At 43.1% G+C, this 27,929-nt stretch overlaps 1 protein-coding gene across 1 annotated transcript; it reads right to left on the bottom strand.

Annotated features, from left to right (window-relative positions):
• Nucleotides 1-191: 191 nt before the first annotated feature.
• Nucleotides 192-27,929, bottom strand: MAP6D1 (MAP6 domain containing 1). The gene is made up of 3 exons (XM_030576600.1): nucleotides 27,457-27,929; nucleotides 7,374-7,491; nucleotides 192-2,430 (listed from the first exon to the last, which is right to left on the bottom strand). Exons 1-3 carry the CDS (start codon nucleotides 27,924-27,926, stop codon nucleotides 2,353-2,355), a joined length of 666 nt encoding a protein of 221 aa, XP_030432460.1. The 5' UTR covers nucleotides 27,927-27,929; the 3' UTR covers nucleotides 192-2,352.

Genomic DNA, 27,929 nt, shown 5'->3' with positions numbered 1-27,929 from the left:
AGTCTATTATTTTGAACTTCTCTCTTTGTTTTGAGTGATTTAGGAGACAGCCTAATGTGACTGTCTTCTGGACCAATGTCTAAGTACACAGCTACACAAAAATAGTTACAGATCTTTTTGTTGAAGGTCAATGTGCAATGCTATGTTTTACATTAAAATTAAGATTAGAAGAAGAACCAGTAGCCAAAATACATTTTATTAAATTAACTTTCAGTCCATTTGATAAAATACAAGCTTCATGTATTACCAGTTTGTTTACAACTGTTTTGTAGAAATATAGTAAATTAAGAAAAGAAACTGAGTAGGCAGTATGTGTTGGGTTTTTTGCTAATAGTAAAATCCAAGAGTGAAATTAACTGAACTGTTGAAACTGAACAGTTTAAAAACTTTATAAACAGATTGATCAAGCAGACTATACATTTTTTTCCTTAGAAACATTTAACATGCAAAACATTTAGTGCAGCTTGGAATATTTCAATCAGTTTCAAAAAAAAAAAATGATTTCCTCCCACAAAAAAAACCCTAACAAATATATATATATAAAATATCGATTTTTTTTCTGCAAGTACTGATGTTAAATACTGCAAATTCATCGGACAATAATCCCAACATAAAATCTGAAGAGTGCAAGAAATTTCATCCCCCATCCCAAAGAAACACACATTAATGGGCATATTATCTTTACTCATGGTTGAGTCTCAGTGGCTGAATCGTACCAGTTTTAATGGAAGCAGCTCCCTTAAATCCCTATATAATGCAATGTACTTTCTAGATAAATTTCAAAAATAGTCCACCAGCCCCCAGTTCAAGAATCGCTCTTACGGAGATGCTCAGCAATGGGAGTGTGTTTGTATAGCCCAAAGGATCATTAAACCAGCCTTTGACTTGAGCTGGGAAAAGATTAAGAGAAAATTTCTGTAACTTCCCATTTTATCAGTTACTCTCATTACAGATGAATGAATAACTGATTACTGTTCAAGTTTGAGGGCAACATTTCCTTTCATTCTAACAGACAAATTTCTAACACACAAACTGTAACTTTTTTCTGTGTGATATTTTCAGAAGAAAATTAGGAAAAATGTTAAATTAGAAATAGATTTATTATATTGCATAAACCCTTTAGATAAAAACTCTTAAGTTTATCACAAGCTAGATGAACGAGCACTAGGAAATGATTTATTAAAACAGAATGAGTAAAAGTTAAATCCACATCAGTTATCTTTTTAAAAAGGTAATCTTTAGAATGACTAAATTTAAAATGGTCCATCTTTAAAAATGAAGGTATGAATTACATTCTGCTTTTTTTTTTTAAAATAGATTATCCATGTAACATTCATCTCTGGTTATTTTTAGCACTAGCATTACCAATATACAGGCAATAATTCAAGATTTCAAGGCAATATATTTTTCATCTTGCATAAGCAAACAGTTAACATTTAATAAAAGTCTAAGCATATCCTTTTATTAAAGAATCTTCAGATTCCATTATGCAAAATCTATGTACGCTATATACATACACCTTAAGCATGACCATTACAAATTACATCCATAAACATTTTAGTTTCTGGTCCATACAATCCACAGTTATCTGAGCTGACCTAATAAGTTTACGGTCAGCCAAGAGCCAAGTTGAGGTGTTGTTTTGTCAGGACTTTCTTGATTCTCTCTCATGCTATTGTTGTTCATTCTTCAAAAATTCAAACTCCACCTAAGGTGGCTTTCCAACTTTGAAATATTCAGCTTCAGCCATGAAGCCCCAGTGACTTTTTGTCTGATTTGTTTAAAGAGTATTATCATGCCAAAAGACTTCTAAAAAACCACTAAAATCAATGCCAGCCACGAATGCTACACTGTTTGGTGTAGTATTCCAATGTATTAGTGAGATGCTTGCTTGTGTACTTCAAAATTTAAAAAAAAATAAAAACAAGTTCAAAAGTCAGCTTGGGTCATTCACCAGCTCTTTCACTGACCTACGGCAGACAGGTCTGTTAGATAGCAGTGGCTTTAATTTTAGTTATTTCCATTTGTGATTTCCCCCCCACAAATGCAGCTAAGTGTAGGGGCATTATCTGCAATACTGTCTTTGCTGCCCAAAGTCAATCTCCTAATGTGATACCAGCTGGCATAGTAATGAGCCTGGTTCTACAAAAACTAGGTCAGTCTGTTTTGCCAGTTCCAAATCAAGTGCTTTGCGCTTTGTTTATTCACAGATATTATGTATATATTATTACTCACTGTAGCTGCTTTTGATATTGTCTCTTTGATCTTAACATCCTGCATGAAAGTTGCATAGCAGGACATTTTTACTAACAACCCACATTTAAGCTGCCTGGATGTGAACTGGATCCAAGTTCACACGTTAAGGATACGAGAAGGAGCCTGGAAAACCGCAGAAGGGTTGGGGGAAAACTTGGTCTTCACTTCTGGAATCTAAAGGGGAAAATAATATGCATTAGCACCACTTCTGGGTACAGTAATCATGGGGGTTCTTGGCCCACAGATCTCTGGTCTCCTCTCTACTGTAAAATAAAACACGTCGCAGGACTGTGTCATACAATAGGCCCCTGACACAGGTTGGTATGGAACTGTACATGAACTGAACCATTTTTATAGCACAATTCCAGGGCACTGTAAAATAATTTGTTCAATCAGAGCCACACTGCAAGACCAGAACAGTTTGGATGGGCTGCTTCGTTGTAACTGGGTCCTTCAACACAGTTAAAGGTTAAGGTGCAGGTAGGACTGGGGATGCTGTCTACAATAGCAAGACAAGCATGTTTGAGCGATTCTTGCTGGCAGGTTGCTAATGGATTCCCAGCCAATGTGCACAGAGAGAACTGCTGACCCTTTCACAAAGCCTTGCTAAAATTTGTTTCACACAAACATAAAGGCAAATATACCACTAGACTAGTGATTGATTAAAGTAAGAGGCTGGAGGAGAGATCTGCATGGTGCAAAGTCTGAACTGCTTGGAGAACACGAACAAGAAACCGCTCTAAAAATGTCTAAGCTCAGTGCTTTATGGAGTAGCAACTGTACTGTATGTTTTGCAACCTGGGCGCACACATGCAGCATTCAGGAAGAAAAGTTAACTATACTGAATATTCTGTATGCTCTTCAAGTAGGGACTGTGAGAGAGATGGCAGAGATGACTCCAGAGCAAAATTCCTATTGACTTCAATGTAGCCAGGATTTCATCCTAAGTGTAGCACTGTGGTGAACAGATGGTACCTACTGACGCAGAGTAGCTGAAGAGCCTGTCTCTTACCATAATAAGAGACTAACTGAATTTAAATGGAATTGTCTTTACTTGTGTCTCCTGCCCAGGGTTCAGATGATAGCTGCCCTCAAGCATAACTGTCTTAAGTTTTGTTTGGTCCTACTTGCTCTAACAGAACTGCTGGAGGAGTGAGGAAGAGGAGCAGGGCCACAAGAACAGGACATGGAAAAAAGGCAATTAGCTAATAATCTGGTTTTTTTCACATTCTTCTGGGGATGAGTCTTAAATGCTGGTGAACAGAATAATATCACAAGCAAAGCCACTGTGGAGATCAACAGCTGGAAAACCCTAGCTAAATCCTACATACAGGTTATTGTAAAACAACCTGTGGAACTCATTGCTGGGAGATATTGTGAAGGTCAAAAGTATAACTGGGTTCAAAGAGGAGCTAGACAAGTTCATGGAGGATAGGGCCATCAATGATTTAGTTGGGGTTGGTCCTGTTTTGAGCAGGAGATTGGACTAGATGAACTCCTGAGGTCTCTTCCAACCCTAATCTTCTATGATTCTATAACTGTTAGCCAAGATGGTCAGGGATGCAACCCCATTCTCTGAGTGTCCTTAAGCCTCTCACTGCCAGAAGCTGAGACTGGATGATGGGATGACTCACTCAGTAATTGCCCTGTTCTGTTAATTCTTTCTGAAGCATCTGGCACAAGCCACTAGACTAGATGTACCCATTGGTTTGATCCCATATGGCTGTTCTTATGTTACCGAATCACACACATGTAACCCAGTTGGGGCTTGGGCAAAAGGAAAAGCCTGAATGGTTTTTAAAGGTCTTCTAGGGCCGAGTAAACACAAGTGATTTCAAAATGTATCTTCACTCTGTCTAATCTAGCTGTTTCCAAGCAGCATCTTCATGCCAACTTATTGCTTTGCTCATAGTAATGCTGTTTGCTTTGCTGGATATGAGAGAAAAGCCTCTGTACTCTGCTGTTCTGGGAGACAGGGCCATTCCTGGCTCAGTCTGGAGAGTCTCAATATTTTGTGCCTTTGGTGGTTTCTCTCTATGCATGTGTTTCAGATTTTATCTTTGCCTCACATCAATAACAGCATGGCCGCCGGCGGGCGAGAGGCACTGGGGGAGAGGGGAGTTGGCTGCCGATGGGTACTAAGCATCCGCTAATTTTTTTCCATGGTGTTCTAGCCCTGGAGCACCCACGCAATTGGCACCTATGACTGGAGTAAGTGCTGTTTTGAGTCTGTAATTGGTCTCTTCCACGACATCCATACGTCATGTGGAAGCACTGGAAGTTCTTTTTTGTTTCACTGCAACGTTTTGGTCAGTTCTGTGCTCTGTTTGAGTATTATAACCTATGCTTGCGGGCAGGGAGATTCTAACTGGTCTTTTTCCCACCAACAATCCTGCTGTCTCTGTCCATCTCTTTCCTCTTCTTTCACCAGGCTCAGAATTCTCCACTTCAGCAACTTATGCCCCTGTATCTTTGCATTCCATAAGAATGTCAAGACTTGTAATAATGTCTGGTGGGGATCACACAAGCTGTGGCCAAAGTTTAATATTCAAACACATCATGAGTTTGAACTCTGGCTTATGAAAGACTCAAACAAGGCAAACTACTCTGATATTCACTTGGAGAGTTCTTTGTGGATTCCACAGCCACTTGTTTTCTCTCTTCTTTAATCTCTTTGAGTCCTACTGCTGATACCACATCCCAGACATTGCTTCTCCCCTCCAAAAAAAAGATTGGCTGTATTGAAACACTTTGTACTTTGCTGAGAACAGGACTGACGCTAACACAACTTTGATATTTTAGGCTGAGATATTTTCAAGCCTGCTCAACTTTCCATTAAATGTTTTGGAAGTTAGTAAATTGTTTCAGCTTCAATCCGGTTCTCAGCAAAGCACCAGATGGTCTAATTCAGCAAGAATCACGATATGGAATCAGCTAATTAGTGGGAACTGGAAGTCCAAATCCTCCAGGTGGCTTTGAAAATCTTCACCTTCCTATTGTGCACCGTTCTCTTCTCCTCCCTTGCTAAGCTCTTGCTAGGGAAAATCAACGGTCTGTGGCGCTCAGCTGTAATGCTTTCTTCTCTTTTCCCCTCAATCATTGATCGCACAGCCCCTTGTGATGAGTGCTTCCTGTGGTACCATTTGCCTGCTATTCTGACAGATTCTGTAGTCCAGGCTCCTTGTACTCCCATGTCCAATTTGACCTAAATTCTCCTGAAATGCCTGTTCATTCTGCAGCACCCCCAGTGCAACAGACTGGAGATTCAGTGGCAGCTTAAGTTTTTAAAGGGCTGGAGGCTGCTCTTGAATTAAATATGAAAATGAATAATGCAAGCAGTACTGTGTCCCTTGTGTGGACTTGATATTCAATTCAATTTTATGCTGTTCCTACATTTATCATTTTCAACGTCCTACAGAATTTTGTACTGCAAACATATAACTGCACTGCAGGGGTTGTCTGAGGCAAGCTGGATGTTTAGGTGGCTCAGAAAGGGGAAGGGGAAGGGAAAGGCAGCTTGCAATTACAAGATAAGCACATTAGCTGTATGTTCCTGTTAAAATAATCTGCAGTGAAATGGTTAAGAGTTGACATTTAAATTGCCCCCATTTGATTTCTAAGTTAACATCTCCTGGAGATGAATGGGACTGTCACCACCAGGGAGACCCCACTGCAGTTATTTAATTGGGTTCACAGCAGGAAGGCTTTCTTTGCAATGATTAGGGCTAGAAACATATGTATTTATTTACTTTTAATCAAAGATGGAGAGCAATTCTGTGGCCAGGGCTGGATTCTGCAATGTTGCACCAACCATTTCTTCACCTAGCTTTCCAAATAACCCATCCTCAAATGGCGGAAAGGAAGAAAGAGCCGTACGGAGATCTGCTGGGGTCCACTTTGTGTTTAAGATGATCAGATGCCACCGTACCAGTGGACTCAGCAGAAGAGCAGACATAGATATAAGCCCTGCAGCACTACTTGTTGGCACCCCTACCACCTCTGCCAGGTTTAGATTTCTCTACATGCTGTTGATTTATGGCCAGTGTCTCAAGTTTATGGCCAATGCTGGTTGTATTTGAATGTGACAGTGATGGATGAAATATGGATCTGGGCCTCCTACAGAAATAAAACATAGAGCAGATTTTTGAAGTTTGAAATTTTTTTCCAAGCTCTTTGGCTTTTAATTCTAGTTCTAGTTGTTGGGGTTTCTCTAAGCTCAAGGCCTGGTGGAGGGAGGACTTTTGGTGAACAGGAAAAAAGTAACTTCATCTTCTCCCATCCGTGAGATAGGAGGGATTCCAGCCTTAAAAATGTATCATTTTAATGTGTCTGCATCACTGGTCCCTCCCATTTTGCCGCACCATAGAAACCAGAGGAAACCTTCCTATACCCCTCAGAGCAAATGGAAGAGAGCAAAGTTGACCAAGTGGGTTTGCCTTGCAGCAGTGTTGAGGCTGTCTTGCCTGTTAGACCATGTCCACCGACTGTTCAAGGTCGATGGTGCAGCTTGTGGCCAGCTTTGCTGCTGCAGCATTGCTGAAGGCTGCAGAGTAGGGTATTGCTCACACGTAAGCCGTTCTCAGTTGGTGGGATGCTGTTTGCCTTGCACATTTAAGGAGAGACTCAGGAAAAGTTCTGAACAGAGAGACTACACTGCACAAGTACAGATGGTATTAAATTGATTGTATACAGTAACATAATACTACAGACCAAGAAGATGTTTGAGTCGAGATTACTGTGGGAACCATAATTTTGAACTTCCTGACTCCTATGTAGTTTAAAATCTTGTCCTTAGCATTGAATTAAAAGTTATGAATACTCTCTGCCAGATCTCTCTGAAAACAAGAGGTGACTAGGGTGACCAGATGTCCTGATTTTATAGGAACAGTCCCGATTTTGGGGTCTTTTTCTTATATAGGCTCCTACTACCCCCCCAGATTTTTCACATTTGCTGTCTGGTCACCGTAGAGGTGATTGATGTGCAATGAGGGAAGAGCATTTGCTCAAGTCATGGCTTGGTTTCTAACCACAATGCATTGGTAATATGTAAGGGGTATGGAATTTTCTTTGGGGTCTCTTCAAAAGGCCTCCAGAGTTTGTAAAAAATGTACAATTACCTTAAAATCTGCCCTGTAGCTAGTCTCTTGCACAAAATGATCTTCTGGAATAATGAAGCCTTGCTTTGTCTTTATGGGCTTTGACGGTTTGGCTCCAGTCCATGGACGATACTCCTGCCTGAAATGGGTTGGTAAAAACAGAAGGACCCAGAATACAGAATTAATGCAGTGTACAGACAGCAGGCACCTCTGCTCAGTGTGAGAGCAAATAAATGCAAAAGGCAAGTTTGGGAACTGCTTGCTTATAATTAGGGTGATCATATGTCTCAAAATTAGGGGCTTTGTCTTATATAAGACTACCTCTGTCCTGATTTTTCACACTTGCTATCTGGTCACCCTACTTACAATTTTCAACACAGTTAAATCAAACCAAATCTGCTAAGTCCATTTGTACTCCAACACCTAATAAAAGTAGACTCTTAAACCAGCTCTGCATGCTGTATTCCTTAGAAAGCTGGAGCTCAATGAAGGGTATAGACAGCCTAGATGAACTAGCTCTGACTGCACTGGTTTCATCCTGCACCTACTTGCTGGAGCTTTCATGCTCCCTTTTAGAGCTGCTTGCTGATTTCCTCCTGGACAAAAAGTTGTTTTTCATGCCTTGAGCATTTTGATTCTAGATATCAGCTCCATGGCGTTTCACTTGCTTTCAGTGAATGATTTTCTTAATGTTTCTTTATCTGGTTTTACCCCTCTTGGCTGCCGTCAGTCACATCTGCCAGTGTGCAGTGTTCTACCTATTCATGTGTCAGAGCTGCACCTCCTCTTTGCCCCATTATGGACTATCTGATGCTTCAGCTGATATTTTCATGTGGCTAAGAGGTTGGAAAGCTTGGCTCCTTAAGACAGAAGGAGAGGAAAGAAGAGATTGTGTGAGCCTGGAGTATGGCTGTGTTTGGTAAGATGGGTGCAGAGGCTTCCCTACCTTGCTTGCAGCGATCAACCGTATTCAAAAGTGGCTATCAGTGTCTGGCTTATCCAGTAACTTGGCCCTCCATTGTGGTCCTCTGCAGCTTTGTCACAGGGTTAACTAGTGCTCTCAGTTAGGCCATTCTGGAGGCTGCAGAAGTAGCCAAATGTGTCTGCTTGTTGGGGATAGGATTAAGGGAGTCTGCTGTGTGTCCCCTGCTGTAATAATGGGAGATCACTGGCCTGTCCCAACCGTGCGTCTAACTGTGGAAAAGCAGCTAAAGGCTTATAGGTGATTGGAACACTACACAACAATGAACAGTGATGGGTAAAGGTACGAACATGGACACAGACTGAATTAGCCCAAACAAAAAGGGCCACTGATATAAGTCATGGACTGTACCAGGCAGAGCCTCTGCAAACAAAGGAGTGGGAAACTGGAAATCAGAGGACCAAAAATTGGTGGGTCATAAATTAAGCCTGACTGGTGAATAAAATAATGTGAGGATGGACTATTCTGCTCCTCACCCCTTGCCTTGTGTGTCCTGCGTATCCTCATCAATACGTTGCCAAAGTTGGCATGGATTTTCTAGTGGTTTTTGCCATGATATTAAGCAGGCCAAGATGTCTGAACTCAAAACCCTGAGCCTTGCTGAACTATTTAAAGTTGTACAATGACATGATCATGGACTCCCTGGGCCCATTTATTCTATCAAAATCAATACAACAGTCATAAGCAAAAACTACGCTAACTGCTACCGCAGCAAAGGCTTGGAGAATAGATTGTGTTTTAGCAGGGAGCCTAGGTTTGATCACAACCAGCCAACTCTTTTTTTCAACATGACTGCCCTTTAGATATTAGTTGGGAAGTGCTGTTTAAAAAACTGATAGTTAAAATGTTTCTAAAGCTCTGTCTAGATTAGGATTTAAAGGTGTGTTTTTAGAATGTGTAGATCTATCTTGCTCAGCTAAGCATGTGATTAAAATATACACTGCCTAGTCTACACTATACTTTTAAATCTAGACAGCCTTAAAACACTGCATGTTTTCCTAGTCTCAGCATGCTATAAAGTCCTAGGGACCAAGGTACTTCAGTGCTTTCCTAGCCTACATTTCATTGCCTGGTGGTTATTCAGATGAGGTAACTCTGCAATGAGTTCTTAAGTCTGTTCAGGACCAGCGGTGGGTCTCGTTCGATAAAGGATCCTGAGGTACACAACTCCCTCCCAGGGAAGGGATACCTAAGTCTGTGGAATCTCTGTTTCCAAGCTTGTGCTTGAGCGTCCACACCGTCTTGTAAACTTAGGCTTCCAATTGCTGGAACCATGTCTCACAGCCATGCTAATGCATCCATGCTGCAATACACAGACCTGCTGACTGGGGTCAGGCTTGAGCTGCGTACAGACTCAAGCTCTGACCAAGCCCCCCAGTAAGGTCCTAGGACTAGGGTCCTGAGTGCATACTGACCTGAGTCACACTGATTTGTGTGTGGATGGAACTGGCTCTTGGGGTCAAACTTGAGTCAGAGCCTGAGTTCAGTGTGCACTGCATATGTCAGCTATTTTAACTGGTCTGGTCTTGATGACTGGATTCTGGGCTTTTGCCTTGTTTTAGCACCTATTACCCACTCCACCCCTTTTCCATAGCCCTAGCACCAGTCACCTAACAGAACTGCCCTGGTGGCAGATATTTCGATGATACTGGGCTGTGTGTTTGGGCTGGCCTGTTCTCCTGTTAGGGTATGTCTACACTACCTGCTGGATCGGCGGGCAGAGATCGATCCAGAGGGGGTCAATTTATCGTGTCTAGTCTAGACACGATAAACTGATTCCCGAGTGCTCTCCCGTCAACTCCTGTACTCCACCACTGCGAGAGGCACAGGTAGAGTCGATGGGGGAGCGGCAGGAGTTGAAGACACGACGATAAGTCGATCTAAGTACTTCAACTTCAGCTACGTTATTCGCATAGCTGAAGTTGCATAAATTAGATCGATTTCCCCTCTTTCCGCCCCCTCCAGTGTAGACCAGGCCTTAGACAGTTGCTGGTCTGTATTTGGTGCTTTGTTACCTCTGGAGAGGTCCCTTATAAAAGGCTTAAATATGTATTGTAAACAAAAGCTATTAGCCAAGGACAGCCAAAACAAAACAGAACTTTCCCTAGGGAATCTCAAACAGTTGTGAAAGGCTAGCTGAATTCAAGCTCTATACAGCTTTGCAGCCAGAGGGGAGAACATAGGACATACTGGGCAAAGTACCAACGGACTCTTACTTAACCATTAATTATGTCACAATAGTTTCCAAGTACTTGAACCTGTTGTCTCACATAAGGCTGACTTGCCTTAAGGATACAGATTGCAATTGATTGCTAACCTATCTATCCTAATGATGGCCCTATGCCATTACACCATAGAAGCGAAAAGGGGCTCAGGGTATTCCCAGCTTTGAATAAGTATCTGAGACTCCTCTTTCCAGGATCGAGTTTGTTTCATTACTTTATAATAAATCATCTGCTGATTTGGCATCTCTGAAGAAGTATGGCTTTGCATCATGGTATCCTCAGTTTGGCTGGAAACCAAATAGCTTGCTGCTCAGTCTGTACACCTGGGCCAATGTCCGAGGAGCAAAAAATGTGATAGTGTCTGGGCAACATTCTGTTTTCATCCATCAAATCAGAAAGGTGAGCAAAAATAGAATAACTATCCTATGTCTGGTGCTTTTCTATTGCTCAGACACTTAACGGACTCCAGAGGGGTTTTCCTCTGTAATTTAGAACCAGGATTTTCAGATTTTTCCTTTGCTCACATTGATGGGAAAGGTCTTCATGAGAGCTGGGTGAATCTCTCGTACAGGTCCCACTGGCTTTAAGATGGCCCAGTCCCAAACAGTGGTTGATACAAAAATTTCCTTCCTCCTTCCCTCCCTGGCTGCCTTTTAAAGTAAATTCTGTCTGACTTTCAGCTTCTAGGACACACATTTGTTACTAGTTGTGCAGCCTAGCAGTAAACATGATGAGAAACAAATGTTTGTGTGTTAGCAATCACTGTCCTGTCAGTCAATGCAGGTTAAAACACAACTAAACATTCACTCTGATTAGAAGAACTGAGAGACTAAGTACAAATATTGTTTCTATCTTTTCTCAGTTTACGTACTTTGTGCAATTGATAAAGCTATGTGTGGGGTTGTTTTTCCTGTAGTTGTACTTATGGGTTTTCCCCAGAGGAACAGGAAAAAGAAATACAGTTTTAAAAACAGGCAAATATGGATGTAAAAAGACACCAATTAGCAGGGTGCTTTAGGTGAGCAGGTGTTGTACCTTTGTAATAAATGGTTTCACTGTACCGCAAAAAAAGTAGCTCATGTCTAGGCTTGGAAAGATTAGATTTTATTGGTAAAAATGTCATTAAATGTAGATTTCACTGTACACACAGAAACCAATGAAAAAATATTTCCATATCTGATGATAAAAATTTACAGAATAGCAAAGTGAAAAAATGCTGCTTGAGAAATTATTAGCATTTCATTTGAGGGTATTTACTTTGTCTATTTTGATATGTGATGTTGACAATTTGTATTTTAATGGTTATAAAGCTTTAACTTTTAGACTCAACATCTACTCTTATTAAATATTTGTCTGACACCCACATAATTTGCCACAACTGTGAACATTTAAATCAGATAAAACTCAGAAAAAAATTCTTAAAACCCATAATATCACAAAATTGTTAAATCATTAAAAATAAAAAATGCTTAACCCTCCCCATGGATATTATCCATCAAAACTATAAAAAATAAAAATCAAATTCTGCCAAGCCTATTCTTGTCTCATTGGTACATCTAATTATCTGAGCTCTCATGCGGTAGAACTACCTGATCTAGCATGAATGATTGCAAAGCCAGACCAGGGTTTCCTCAAGCAAAGTTCAATTGACACACTCAAGAGAGCAGAAACCAACTGGCTAAGCCACTGCAATGTAACAGTTGACATACACTCTCTGCAGCCTCTAGTCTGTTAGGTTTTTTTTCTAAGTTAAACTGAAAACACTGACATCCTGATAGGTGATCTTCTGTGATCCGTAGGGATATTATTAATAGTCATGTAGTGCCTGGGACCCAACTCAGATCCAGGCCCTATTGTGCTAGGCACTGCACGATCACAGACTAGTAGACGGTTCCTGCCCCAAGAGTTTATAATTGAAATAGACACACCACACAAAGGGTAGGGGAATGGGTATAAAATACAGTGCATGGTCAGCTCCCAGGAACCAGGCTACCTCCTCGCTAGGTAGGATTAGAGCTGGTTGGGAAAAAGGGAGGACATTTTGCAAACACTTTTTGAAGCACCCTTCCCTTTCCTTTTTTAAACACATTTGAAAATTGTTGACCTGCTTTAATTAGGCTCCACAAGAAGGGTGGCCATTAAATGGTTAGTTGGCCATCTGCTTTTGAAAGGAGGTAGTGAGAGCAGTCCCTGTATTGTGTGTGCTCTCCAAGTTCAGCTGATTCTGTGTTGTTACTTCACTCTTTTGTGTTTAACCCACCACCATACATTCAGAATCTCTGACAGTGGGCCATGGCAAACAAGCCATTCACAAATACCAAAATAATGGTTGCACTATCTAATTTTGCTGAGTGTAGCATTCTGCACAAAGTGCAGCTCATCAGCTATAGATTCTGAAATGTATTTTCTAATAAAGTGTCAACCTTTCTGGGTCTACTACCAGCCAGACCTGCAAAGTAAACACCGGTGACAGCAATAATGGAGGAGGCAGAAAGCAGTGTCAGAGACAGTAACTTAAGCACAGATCCTCCTTTAGGTGCCCAACTTCCATTGATTTCAATGGGAATTAGACATCTACATACCTCTGAGGATCTCGGCCTTAGAATCACAGCGGCTTTAATATCAGTAGTTTTACTCTCTGTTGTTTTGGAGTAAGGGTGAGGTATTCAGATCTCTATAAATGGAAATGACCCAAAACCATATTTGTAGGCATTGCTAAAAACTTGCGTTTAGGGCTAGAAAACTGGCTCTTGAGTTGATGGAAGGATTTAAAATAATTGGATTCCACCTGTAAAATGTAACACAGCCTCCCTGCCATTCCTTGACAGCTGAATTGCTGTCAGGAAGTGGAATTAAGAGTTGTTCCACAAAGGAGTTTCAGGAGACCAGTCTGGTGTTTTTCCAAATGGTTATCCAACAGGAGTTCTGGACAGATTGTAGCTCTGTCACAATTATCCCTCTCTTCATCCTTTAATTTGGTTAGCACACATTGTGGGAAGGGAATCTGCAAGACTCATCTATTACTGTTATGATGTGTTAGGACAGGGGCTCTTAAACTGGGGGGGTCAGGCCCCCTCGGGGGGGGGTCGCAAGGTTATTACATGGGGGGGCGTGAGCTGTCACCCGCCACCCGAAATCCTGCTTTGCCTCCAGCATTAATAATGGTGTTAAATATATTTAAAAAGTGTTTTTAATTTATAAGGGGGGGTCACCATTAAAAAAGTTTGAAAGCCACTCTGTTAGGACAAGCGTTACCTGTGGAGGGAAGCCCTGAATGCACTTTGAAGGGGTGAAAGGCCCTCTATGGACTAAGGCCTACATCCAGGGAGGAAACCTCAAATAGGATCCTTCTGTTCTGGGACAGACGGACCTCATTCTAGTGATTGAAAGGGCAATAAGATGGGCCAGCAGAGAGGGATCCAGTGTATATAGACACTGTTGTAGTTACATAAGGCTTGGTGTGAATTCCAATTTTAAGCCTGATTAGAAATGTTTCAATGAACTGGTTAGTGTGTACCATGGCCACCTACTGAACAGAACAACCACAGCTTGAGTCATAGGACTCTATGGTGCTAACACCTACTAGCCCTTCTATAGCCCATGTGAGAGGGGGGTTGCTTTTGGAAAAAGGGATTTGAGTTTTCCCTCTATTACTGTCATGAAGTTCTGATGGGGGGGTAGGAGATGGGGTGATATATAGTACAGTGATGAGTGAAATCATCTCTGCATTGGTATTTCAATATTTGGCTTAGATTAGGCCCTCTTACTTATCTGGTCCAAACCCTTCCATAGCCAGTAGAACAGTATATGCTGTCAGACTGGCCTGATGTGTAGGCAAGATTAGCCATTACTGCTGCTAGGAAGGAGGCTGTCTGTAGCCCACAAAGAAGTGGTATTATTAGTAGCTAGTTTCACTGTGTCCTGGGCAGTTTTGGAAGTCAGCTGTCACCAAGGCTAAACTGTCATCTTTCTCACCTGGCAAATCCCATTTCACTTAACCTGACTTGCTAGCACAAGGAGTAGCAGGATTCAGCCAGGGCATAATTGGAACAGGGATTTGGAGCTGTGTCATACTGGAAATTCAGTGCTGTGTGTTGGACTCGGAATGATTTGAGAATGGAGTAAGGAAGAGATGACCGTTATGAAGTCAAATGAAAACTCAATAACCCCCACATTTAGGGATTTCCCAGGATGAGAACCTGCCAACTTCTATACCTGCTGCATAGCTTATGATCCCTTCTTGTCTTTGTGAGCAGAGTATTTAGTGGCCACGCAACAGAATTTTTAACACTAGCTGACAAGGCAAAGTCACCCTGGGAAGTGGCTGCATACCAGTGCACTTTTAGTAAACCATCTGCAAGATTTCACCATATGCTTTTGAAATAATAAACAGGCTTTAGCTGTGACATACATAGAAAGGTTCTACCATTTGCTCAAAATGTAGGGCATCATGGAATTTCTTTATCAGGTATAATAATCCACTGAAATATTATGTTAGATATTCATAATTACACATCTGCTTTTAGACACAGTGCCAATGTCTGTGTATTAATCCTCTAATGTATGTCCTGCCTCACTGATGCTGTGAAAACTATATGTAAAGACTATTTTTGTTTTCACTCTTTTTGGGAGCAGAGCATTTTTAATATTACTGCTGGTTTAAAAAAATACAAAACTGAAATATTTTATGCATGGATTCTATTATTGTGATGTTGGGATTGTCTTTTTTTTAACTTTGTTTTTCTGTAGCATCTGAAGCACAGATTTGACACATTACATTCCTATCACACCATTCACAGTTTACATTTGTTTTCAGTAGTATGCCAGGTACACTGTTCTTGTTTCACTGGTTACTTGGCATGAATAATTTACCGGTGTCATTCACAAATGTCTCATTAAAATTAGCATTGCTCAACTAAGGAATAAAGAGAAAAGATCACACCAGATGGGAGAATGTGACACTCAAGTAGTTGCAATATGTCTGTTCTCTTCTGCATAGGATTTTACACTGCCTCCTCAATGTAATATCTGAGCACCTTCCAGCAGAGCACTAAGTGACATGATTAGAATCTGTCACCGGTGGTTCATTCTCTCTCATCTTCTCCACAAAGGAAGAATTGTATAGGGGGTTGTTTTGGTAGGGTTTGTTTTTTAAATGTACATGCTGGTCTTTGTTTATATTAGCAACAGCAGGTTAAAGTGTGCGCCTTGCACTTGGAATGGAAGATGGCGAGGTCTGTGATGGTCCTTCATGTCTGGTGGGGGGAGTTAATCCCACAGTCTCAGACTGGTCCCCGAGGGAGTTCTGTCTTCTGCTTAGATAAGCTTTGCCTTATGGTATAAATAGGAAATTCCAGGGTGCCTGAGCAGCACAGCTGCGACCATGGTCTTCACTCTGGAGTTTAGGTGATCTTTGTAATATGCTGGCTTCAGGCCATTGAGCATCTTGAAGATAAGGACCAAGATCTTCCGCTTTGTGGAGAGTCAGTGTAGAGAGCAGAGGATGGGACTGACGTGCTGGCAGTAGCCTGTGTTGCTTAGGAGACGTGCTGCAACATTCTGTACTAGCTGGCATCTCTAAAGGCTGACAGTTTCACATCCAGGTACACTGCATTGCTACAGTACAGACAGGAGGTGGACAAAGGCATGTATAACTGAGGTCAGGTTGCTGTCTGTCAGGATTGGATGTAGTCTCCTAGCCCATTGGTGATGATAGAAAGTGTTACTCCTTGATGCTGCTGAAATCCAGGAGCACTCCTAAACTAATGACTTGCTGACATGCTCTTCTAACAAGACTAATTCAAATACCTGTAAAATTCAAAGAGACTTGCCAAAATCTCTATTAATTACACACACAAAAAAAACCTATGTTAAAAGAATATTATTAAGATTGCAAAGTTGAACACTCAAAAGTTTGAGTGGGATTGTATGACAAAGTTGCTTGTGATGGTGGGGCAGGAGAAGCCTAGGGCTCACTTCTGGTTTATGTCTTATGTTCCTAAAAGCTCATGCTTCAGGGTTTTAACTGGCCACCTGCAGGGGTCTAGGGTGACCAGACAGCAAATGTGAAAAATCGGGACAGGTAGTGGGGGGTAATAGGAGCTTATATAAGAAAAAGCCCCAAATATCAGAACTGTCCCTATAAAATCGGGACATGTGGTCATCCTACCGGGGTCAGAAAGGGATGCCCCTCCCACCACACGCATACCCAGGAAGCAGTTTTTAAATCTTCTTCCTCTGAAGCATCAGGCTGGTCATGGGACATTGGGTGGAGTGGGCCAGTACTCTGAAGTGGCACCAAGCATTCTCTCTCTCAGGTGCTTGATGGGCTGGTTCTTGTTCACATAGTCAGGATCTAACTGATCATCCTATGTGGGGTTGACCAGGAATATTTCCCTAGATCAGATTGGCAGTGACCTTAGGGTTTTTTCTTCTTCTGCAGCATGGAGTGCAAGTCATTTGCCAGGATTATCTGGCTATAGCTCACTTAATCACTTCCCTGCCTTTGGGGGGCGGGGGTGTCAGGCACTTATATACCTCGGAAACTCCTGTTCTCTCCCTGGGACACTAGTCTGTTGTGGGCTGAAATGTGCAGCTGCTGGGTGGTGTGGGTTGCCTGTGATATACAGGAGACGGGGGTAGTCAACAGGCACTGTGGGCCAAATCTGACCCATCAGGTGCTTTTGAATGGATCCTGAAATCTTTTTATTTACTCGTTATTATTGTTTTTTATTATTTTCTCTGGAGTCTGGACCTTGACTGTACCCTGACCAAGAAATATGGACCTTGACAAAAAATAATTGACTATGCCTGGACTAGACTTACATAAATCTCAGGACCCTGCCTCATTCAGTGCACAGGATGGATGGTGCTCACTTAATGAACAGCTATTCAGTTTTTTGTTTTGGCTCATTGTTCAATGTGTGGCCCCAGACCTTATTTATTGCACACTATTCAAACCCTGCTCTGATGACTCAAGTATTAATTCCCTTGTGGACTTTTCTATAGCACTCATCACTATTGTAACATCACAAACACTAATTAATTTATTTTCATGACACCCCTGTAAGGTGAGGGGGGATTATCCCCATTTTACAGATGGTGAACTGAGGCACAGAGAGATTAAAAGTGTCCACTAATTTTGAGTGCCCAATCTGTGACATCTAGGATGGGATTTTTCCGAGTATTATATAGCCCTTTGTATGTTCAAAGCAGAGCTCCCATTTATTTCAGTTGCATCGCTTGAGTGCTCAGAACTTCCACAAATCAGTCCCCAGGGTCTCAAATCTCAAGAAAATGAGGAACACACAATTAGTGACCACTTATGAAAAGTTTAGTTTATGTGACTTGCCCAACATCACACAGGAATTCTGTGGCAGAAGCTGGGAAAGAATCCAGTTCTCCAGAGCATCATCATTCAACTGCCTTAACCATGAGACTCTCTTTTCTCTTCCTGAAATCCCCTGCCTCACTCAGTGTATATCTTCCAACTGCTGCAACAAATGAGGTAGGGGTCCTACAGACAACTATCCACTTCACTACACAACCCTGATGCATCCGCAAAACAAGTCCTTCCAGTGCACTGAAAGAGGCAGGGATCCTATGGAAAAAACAGTATGTGACAATGTAATTAGAGTTAACTGTATCAGAATGCATATGCACAAGGGGGGGGGGTCAAATTAAGGTTTCACGGAGTACCTTAATTTTGGCATTTCCTAACTTTTGAGTGTTTGTCTTTGCAGCCTTAGTAATGTTCTTTTAACACAGGGCTTTTGTGTCTAATTTGCTAGGTTTTTAAAAAGGCAAACTGAAAAACAGAAATTCCATCATGTGGCAACATATTGATGATATTCAGTTCATCAGCAGGCTTGGAACCTTTCTATCAACCGCACATATCTCTGCCTCTGGGGCTAATAGAATAACTGATAGCAACAGTAGATTATCTTCTATGTGGACCAGCATTAGAGGGGGGGGAAGATACTTTGCCAGGGGGTTTCAGATGTTGGCTTGGGTTCCTTTCCCAAGCAAAGCCTGGGGATGGGAATGTGCTCCAGTCGGCACAGAGTCTTCTGCCCATTCCCCCCAAGCTTCACCCCATCTCCTCCAATCTATCCCAGTCCTGTCACTATCCCACCACTGGCTCCTTGTCCCAGTCCCATTCTTCTCACCTAGTCAGTCCCAGTCTCCTTGCCCAGTAAATTGTAGTCTCAACCCTCCAGATTTCCCATCCTAGTCACTCTCGATCTCCCACCATCTCTTGCTCTCAATCTTATTGCTTAGCCATTGCCAGGTCCTTGCAGCCCAACCCCCATCTCATCCCCAGTCTCTTTGCCAACCCAGTCCCAGGTCCTTCCTCTGCTCCCTGATCTGTCTCTTTTTCTCTTGCTGGCTTCCAATCACTTGTCCACACCCACATTCCCCATCTCCATTCATTCCTGAGGCTCTCAACCAATCTCAGTGTTCACATTTCTCTCAGCACCTTGTCCCAGTTTCTTTGCCCAGATAAGCCCAAAGATGGGGGGAGGGATAGCTCAGTGGTTTGTGCATTGGCCTGCTAACTCCAGGGTTGTGAGCTCAATTCTTGAGTGGGCAATTTAGGGATCTAGGGCAAAAATCTCTCTGGGGATTGGTTCTGCTGTGAGCAGGGGGTTAGACTAGATGACTTCCTGAGGTCCCTTCTGACCCTAATATTCTACAAAAAGAAAAAACAAATAATCCCAGATCTGTTTTATGTCCCTTCTCCCCCATTGGTTCTCGGTCTTTTTGCCCTGCCAGTCCCAGTCTTCCCCTCCCCTGCTCCCAGATCTAGTCTACTTACCCAGACAGTTGGTCTCAGCTCCCAGTCCCAGCCTCCACCCCCTTGTTCCAAGCTACACCCCCAGTCCACCTTACAATTACCTAGGTCTAGCTTTTGTCCCCTCTGCATTGTAACTCAGATGGTTTCCTCCTCCACACTGCTAGGATGTCAGCCAGGGGTTACTGACAGCATGTGGGATCAGGCTCCCTGCTCTCAGTTCCAATGCCCAGCCCCACCCCAGCCTGGAGCAAATAGGAGCAGCTACTGCAGTGAAAGTTTGGCTTTGCCCCTCCAGCCCTAGGCTGGAGCATGCTCAGTCAGTCTACGGGAATAGTCTATGTGCAGTCTGATCACACCTAGGAGCTATGAGAGGCTGAAGCATGCTCAGTGAGGAGGGAATCTTCAGAGATTTCAGCTGCTAAACTCTAGCAATTCTCTACTAAGCATGTGTGAACTTCAACTTTTCAAAGGCTTATAATTGGGCCAAATGTGGGCAGACTTTCACAGGGTTGGCAAAAAGCCAATCCCTGACAAAAAAGACCATCTCCCTGCCTAATTTCAAGTCCCTGTTCCAAAGCATTGGGGGCATTAGCACTTTCCAAAGAAAAGGTTACCAGAACGTTTGTAACATTGAAAAAACAATTTATTTACCCCAACCTCATTTTCAGAAATGGCTGAACCAGTCTGGCTAACATGTTCCAAAATAAATAAAATAAAAATCGACCAGAGGCAGAAACCCAGCATGGAAAATTTCAGGCCAAATAGTTAAACTCTTGCAACCATAACCAAGATATAAGCAACTGAAAACAGTGACTGATAATGGGAGGTATCAGGCAACCTTAATAATAGGCAGTGGGTAGCATATTAAACGCTGCCCTCTTCTGGATAGAATGTCAGTCTAGCTCCAGTAAGAAATATCATGGTGCCCTCTAGTGGTTGTAGCATAGAGCTGCAATCTTCAAAGAAATCCAACCCTAAGGAATGGAGGGAGGTTGGCTAGAGAGAAAGGAGGAGTGATACAGGAGGTGGGAAGGAGAGGTGAAGGGAAAGAAGGAAAAGGAATAGCCAAGAAAGACGATAGTGGGAGGAAAAGAAAAATGGATGGCAATAAAGGAATGATGGTCTAGTGGTTAGGGCACTAGCCTAACATTCAAGAGACATCAGTTCAAGTCCCTGTGTAGCCACAGACATCTTTTGTGACCTAGATCATGTCCCTTAACCTCACTGTGTCTCAGTTCCCATCTGTAAAATGGGGCTAATAGCACTTCCCTATCTATTTCATATAGGTTCTTATACTGCACTCAGAGCCATACTATCTGAGCACCTTCACAGGGATATTGTGAGGCACTCAGACACTATGGTAACTGGGGCCATGTAAGTATTATCTAGAAATGGCTGGGAAGGGTTACCTTTATCACAACAGCATCATCCCATGGGTTACCAGGTAGTTTCCTTGAATTCACTGTTGGATGTTGGGTCAGCAGGTGGATTTAGCTGCTGGGGAGCTGCATTACCTTTCTCAATGGATTGTATGAAAGGACTATGTGGGTGGATGACCCCTGCTGTTTGGTTTCTGTAACGATTCTTTTATCCCCACCCCCCACGGCTAATCCAGGCCATAGTTTTGTGTGTAGAATGGGGAAGGGATCTGTTCCTCCCAACAGCATGCAATAGAATCCAGTTCTCCAACCTTTCCATGCTGCAGACCACTTTGTAACAGAAAGATCCTCTTGTGGCCATCTGCCCTCCCAGTGCCTTGCTGTGATCTGAAATCCTGTGCACTTAGACTGCTGAGAAGGTTTTCCAGATCACAGTCTGAGAACTCTTGCAACAGAGCACCTGGAAGCTTGCATCTTTGAAGCCCTCATTTTGATGCTATTAGTATTATGGCCCCATCCAGCAGATGACTTAAGCAAGTAAAGCTAACGTTAAACATTGATTATAATGGGACTATTCATATGCTTATGTGTATTGCTGGATGAGGCTAAAATTTCCCCCCCAGCTACGTTAATGCTGCTTCTCAGGTATCTGTCTTGATCACACAGTGTGTGTTTTTCCACTTAAAAGACAATGTTCTATTTAACATGAAACAGCCCCCACAGTTCACCCTGTTTACACCATACTGCAGAAGCAGTATTCAAATGCAGGGGAATAGCATAGTCAGTACAACAATATGCTAACCCCGTGCATCCATAGTTACAGAGAAGAGCCCTTCCTCTTCATTCTATTCCATCCCGTTTGCTGAAGAGCTTGTCCTGTTGCTCTGTTCTGTGTGACAGTGCAGCGACAGAATACTCTAAATACTCCCACACTAGAAGGCAGGGGTTCAGATACCCAACGGGCCTTTAACCCTGACATTCCTGATGTATGTGTGATTAGTGCAGCAGGCTTAGCCTTTCATTACTCTACTTCTCTGCATATAATTTCTGTTTTCCCCAAAGATAAAAATTAAAAGGCAGTTCCTGCTCAGTGCTGGTCACTTTAAATAGACAACGGTACATGCTGATACTGGGATCCCATAAAGCCCTGCTCTCCCATGCATGAGTTTCCTCTGTGATGCTAGTCTGCAGATAAGTACCAACTCTAGGATGATGCAACATTTAGTTCCCATGGGTCGTGGAGATTATTATTTGTCTTCCAGTCTCACCAAGAGGCTCCATGTGCTCGCTACTATACTTACACAGAGATAATCCCTGCTCCAAAGAGTTTATAATCTAAATAGATGAGATGGGGAACAGACACAGAGAGGCAAAATGACTTGCCCAAGGTCATACAGCAAAACTGGGACTAGAACTCGTCTCCTGATTCCTAGGCCAAGAGATAAGACACTGGACCGCATGGCCTCCCCAACATAGAGAGTTACCTCCAAACTAAAAAGATGACGGAAGTCCAGTACCTGACTAATGTAATGCGTATATTGGGTAGAATCCTGAAACTCCAAATCATTCCTGCTGCTAACTTCTATCATTGCAGGACACTGTGAAGCTAAACAATAAATTCACATTCCTTTAAATGCCTGTAAAATGCAATCAAAATGCCACATCACAAAATAACTGATGTGTGAAAGCCTTCACTGTGTCAGTGTGGATTTAATGCCAGTGGGGGAAGTACCTTTACTGTGACAAAAAGGGCCCTCTTTAAACTGGAAGTCACCTCTGGGGAACTGTGGAAAGAGTAGACCAGGCCTGTCTTTTATCTCTGTTAAAACTAATAAGATGTGGTAGCCACAAAGATCTTTTCAAAATCGGAGCATGTCCCACTCCTGCCTTTTTATGTGTGGTTTATATCGATCTGGCTTGAGCTACATGCTGGAAGTTCAATTTGATTTTGAGTTCATTTGGGACCTAATCCAGTGCCAACTGAAGTCAATGGAAAGACTCCCACAGAAGTCAGTCTGAGTTGGATTGGCCCTTTCCATTGATCATTGTTTCCATTGGTTGATTTCTTCTGCAAAATAATAGATCAGGATGACTTGGTTCATACTGTAAGGAAAAGAATACAGCCTGTGTTGGTATGGTGCTGAATTTCCTTCTGTACTCAGTAAGAATCTGCTCCTAAAAATGTGGGGAGAGACATGAAAGCAGAATTTGCCGAGTAAAGTTCCTCAGGAGATGAAATAGTAGCATCAGCCTGGTGCACACAAAACAAACCATAGAATATTTCATGTTTATTGTCATGTATTTGAAAAAAGTATGAAAACTAATCTACCGTGAAAATTCCACAAGTCCCATTGAAATGTGATGCCGAACTTTCAGAATCTTCAAAAATAACTAAAATTTCAAAATTTACAATAATAAACCAACCAGAAAATGCAGGACACACTGAGTACAGGGAATAAAACAAGCTGAATCTGAACTCTTCTACAGTATCTGTTCAAATCAACTCTTCTTTCCTTGGGATGGCTTCTCTCTCAATACTGAGCAGGCCCAGCCAGCTGCCTTCAGCTTCTGAGAGCTGACAGTCACTCCCAATGGCAGTATGGTTGCTGGTTACTGACTTTGTCTTGTTCACTTTACAGCAGCCATCTGTGCTTGCCTCGTGAAGTCTGTTTCAGTTTGACCTGGTGTGGTACAGAGTTGTGCTAGAGCATCTATGATGGGGATGATTCAAAACAGTGTTCACTGTGGGTTGCGGGGAAGAAGAAAAAGAAGAGACCTATGGAAAGGGACTCTATTCTCTGAGTGGGGGAGATGTGGGATTATTCCTGTCTGAGATCCCCAGCCCCTGAAGGAGAGAGAAGCATTTTGCTCAGAGACCCTATCTTCAAAGCCAAGGAGGAGAGAGAGGCCCTGGCCAGGAACCCATCCGTCAAATATGAGACAAGAGAAAAACCCCACCTTGAGCCTAGGAAGAAAGTCCTCTTCTCCCCATTGCCCTGGACAAGCCCCTCCCTGTAAGGTGTCAGTGGCTCTCCTTTAATCCCTCCCAGGCCAGGCCTGTACTCTCTCCTGACTCTTCCCCTCATTTCCCCTCTTCTATGGGTGGCCTAGTGATCCTCAGTTCTCCCTCATTCCCATTGTCTATGTTTGGGCAGGAAATACTCACCTTTCCTGAACGCTTTGGGGGAAGATAAGGTCCAGTGCCATCTAATCCACAAGGTCAGTCTTCATCAGGTGACTAGGTCACCAAGCTGCTTCCCCATTCAGCAGAAACAAGGAATGTGTTCTGACTCAGCCCACTGTCGCTACAGCAGAGCCGTTCATACTTCACTATGGAAACACTAGTGTCACTGGCTTCCTGTAGCCTAGAGGTAACCTCACCCACTGGGATGAGCTGCTAGGCAGGCTTTCCTGAGCAGAGCCTACAAAACGCAGTGAAGTAAGAGCAGCCAGCAGGAGGCTGGATCCACTATAGGAGGATGGAGGAACAGGTGAGGGGTGCTGCCATGAAAATTAACCCTATGAACTAGGATGGAGCATGCCTGACCTTATTGTCCTCCCTAAAAGAAGAAAATGCAGGAGACCACCTGACCATCTTGGAGGTCAGGAGTGGGGAATGAGGCTTGCCAGCCATGCCCTGAAGACAATAGCAGGGAAGGAGTTAAAAGGCCACCAAGCTGCCCTCAAACGACTATAAAAAGTATGTAGTGTAGGAGGCTGGAGAGTAATGGTGATGAAAATAACCTAGCATCAGGGGATGGGCAGTATGGCAGAGGGGTTCCTCTATTCCAGGGGTAGCCAAACTGTGGCTTGCAAGCCACATGCAGCTTTTTTACAGTTAAAGTGCAGCTTGTAAGCCCTTCCCCTGTGCCCCCCCCCGCCATTCTCCACCTACCAGACTGGGAGGGGGATGCTCAGGACCTCTGCCTTGTAGTGGGGAGGGGGATCTCGGGGTTTCAGCGCTGCGGGGCACACCTGCTGGGGCTCAAGGTTTCAACAGAAGTGGGGCTGAAGTCCCTAACCCGGGCTCCTGGGAGGTGTGCCCCGGCTCTCAGACTTCTGAATATTATCATATGTGGTTCAGAGTGCCAGTACGTTTGACCATCTCTGCTCTATTTCATGCAGACTCTCCTGACTGGGAGAAAAGGGGTGTATTTCAAAGCTTGAAGAAGATTTCACTATTTGTCTATGAATTGGACATGCTTCGCCCCTGGTTTTACAACCAATCACTGATAAAAAGCACTGCCCCAGTCAGAGTCTAACAATCAGACTAGACCACTAGCCATTAACCCATCCAAGCTAATGAAGCCCAATCCTGTTAGCTTTAAAAACCAGACATTCATGAACTATTAAACGTTCTGCTGTCAAGCAACCGTTCATTCTCTCTCCTACTGTCATTTACTGTGAATCCTATAATTTATCTTCTAAAGCACGTAGCTATCTTTAATACGATCTGAATGTCTTATACCTAGTAACTTTAATATGTAATCAGTTTTGTGCAGATGACAGTTGGAGACTATAGAGAAAATTATTGTAGCAGGATGCAGGCTGAGCAGTGTTTCCCTGAGTAAAACTAATAAGAGAATATATAAACTTGCTGTAGGACTATATTGGGAAACAAATGTGCTGGCTAATGTATGGGTAGATCTGTTTGTACCATTTGATCTCTAGTGGATAACCCTAAAACTGCTTAAACATTTCATAAAAGTCTTCATACTGATGCAACTACTACAGTAAGAGGCTGTGGCTTTGGGGCAGTGTGCCTTATCACTGCAGCTGTCATGAAGTTCCTAGACATGGATTTCTTATAATATTGCTGTTTTGGTTTGCAGGTTGGTCTATCCCCCTTGCTCCCTGACTACCTACTGAGTCTTAAAACGTTCACGCTTTTCTGCATTTGGAGGATGTTATTTGAGGGCCCTGCACAAGAATCAAGCAGTCAGAAAGATGGTGTGAAAGGTACAAATGCACTGACAACTGGAAACAGTGCAAATCTGTGATTGTAATGAGTGCTTACTATGCCCTTGGTTTTGGGGTCAGATAGAATAACCAGAAAAATATTTTAAAAAACAGAAATTGAAGATGGATGAGTTTTTAATTGGTCAACCTTACCTATGTCATTTTATAGTGTTTGCTGGTCTAAGGCACTTTTTGTTCTGTTTCAAATTGCCTTTATCTATTAAGAATTGTCATTTTGCAGGGCCTTTTTCTATATTATGTGCTGGGCTTTTTGCTGTTTTTAATAAGCAAGAAAAGATGCATGATTAATGTCAACTGCTTCACAGTTGTTTTTAAAGACAATTTTTTATATGCACATCTATATTGTGGCAGCTCTCCAGGGTAGGGAGTGATAAGGTAACCAATATAAATGCACATGCTGGACTATAATCACTCCAAGGGATTCAAATATTTTTGTCTTAAAAGTATTTCCTGGCATATTTATCTAATCTGTTGTAACAGAAAGCAATATGTCTGGTGGGTAAAATGTACAAATACCTGTTACCCAGTTATAATAAGATTAATTACTCTATCAATATACCTAAGAGGCATGTTTAAAAACTGCCATACTTTGTGATTATTCGAGGCCATGAAACAGTTCCTCAGCGCCATTCTAGTGAACTTGGTACTTTATTTAATAACCTATATTATTTTTAAAGGTTCATATACCCCAGGGATAGACATGGAGGGAGAACTCCAAAGTAGAACAGAACTCAGAAGTAGCCAGTTTCATCTCTTGTTTCCAGTAAATAAATGTTTATAATAATTCAGGAAAGACAAAAGGAAAATAAAACAATCATTTAAAATCATGTAAATATAGGTGGTTTGGGACATCATTTTAAATAATTGTGAACTTTCCTGGCTTAAATATTAACAGTTTAAATATCACCTTGTGTGACCTTTTAGACATATGCCAATTACATTCATGTTTCACAAATGTTCTGAGACTACAGCATGTGGCCCCCAAATTCACAGTAAATGCAGTGCCCCAGGAGTTAAACAATTCCAATATTTATTATGTGATAATCCTAACGTAGTTCAGTGTAACCATTTTGTTGATGGTACCTATGGGTCCTGGTTATGCTCACTGTCGTATTGTATTTTAAAGTACAACACTTACGGTATTGCAATTGTAGCTGGCATTATGAGTTCTGCATCTGTTTATACTAGTGCTTTTCTTACTCCTGTTATTCTTTCGCAAAAGCCAGAATCAAATACACACAGTGCCTTGACTTGCAGTTCTCGATGATCGTACTACACATACTGTACTGCCTCAGGACAGTGCACATTAGTACTGCAAAATAAATAAATATAGGGCTGGCCCCTGCGCCTGAACAATTTTTATAGTGAGGGGTGCTGAGAGCCATTAAACCAAACTGTAAACCTTGTATATGATGGAAACCACTTCTAGCCAGGGGGTGGTGCTGCACCCCCAGCACCCTGTTCCAGCACCGATGGGGCTGGCAAAGCCTGGAAGAAGGTGAGAGGAGATTACTAAAAAAAACCCTGAGATTTTTCAGGGCCACATTTCCAAGAGCAACTAGACATTCCGGGTGGCGGATTTGAGCCACCTTGTAATGATCGTCAGCCCTTTCTGAACAGCATCTCTTAGGGGTTTCAAGCCGGGCACCCCAAATCCCCCGCCCCCATGTTTCCCTGACAGCCGCTCTGCAGCCCCCTTGCGGGGGGGGAGCCCCAGGGCACTGGCCCCGCCCCACTTTACCTGTAGGAGGTGGTGGTGGCAGCGCCGGGCGGGGAGGCGCTCAGCCTGCTGCTGGCCCCCGGCCGCTGGTCGCTGCCCGCGGCGGGCAGGACGTACACGGACCTGGCCGGGCCGGGGGGCCCGTCTCGCCTCTGCAGGGGCCAGGCGCGGAAGTCCTGCTGGTACTGGGTCTCGGCGGCGAAGGGCTGGGGGCCGGGCGGCGCCGCCGGGCCCCGCTTGTGGCTCCCCCCCTTCCAGGACCGCTTGATGGGCAGGCTGGCCTGCGAGTGGGGGGGCCCGGCCGGCAGCTGACCGCCGCCCCCCCGGGAGCGCCCGTCCGCCGCCGCGCCCCGCGCCGGGCTCGCCCCCTCCTCGGGCTCCTCGAGGTCAGAGTAGCTGTGGATGGTGAGCGGCACCGAGAGGTCGGACTTGTCCAGCTGGCTCCAGAAGCGGGCGAGGCAGCACACGCGGCTGATGCAGGGCCAGGCCATGGA

The sequence above is a fragment of the Gopherus evgoodei genome, chromosome 9 (assembly GCF_007399415.2).
Source record: "Gopherus evgoodei ecotype Sinaloan lineage chromosome 9, rGopEvg1_v1.p, whole genome shotgun sequence".
Classification (NCBI taxonomy): domain Eukaryota; kingdom Metazoa; phylum Chordata; order Testudines; family Testudinidae; genus Gopherus; species Gopherus evgoodei.
This window is presented reverse-complemented; position numbering and strand designations above follow the sequence as displayed.

Coding starts and splice junctions, on each gene's coding strand:
- MAP6D1 (XM_030576600.1), bottom strand. CDS start 27,926: ATGGCCTGGCCCTGCATCAGCCGCGTGTGCTGCCTCGCCCGCTTCTGG. Junction 7,492..27,456: donor GCCACCACCACCTCCTACAG/GTAAAGTGGGGC, acceptor AACCCATTTCAG/GCAGGAGTATCGTCCATGGA. Junction 2,431..7,373: donor GCTACAGGGCAGATTTTAAG/GTAATTGTACAT, acceptor TTTCCCCTTTAG/ATTCCAGAAGTGAAGACCAA.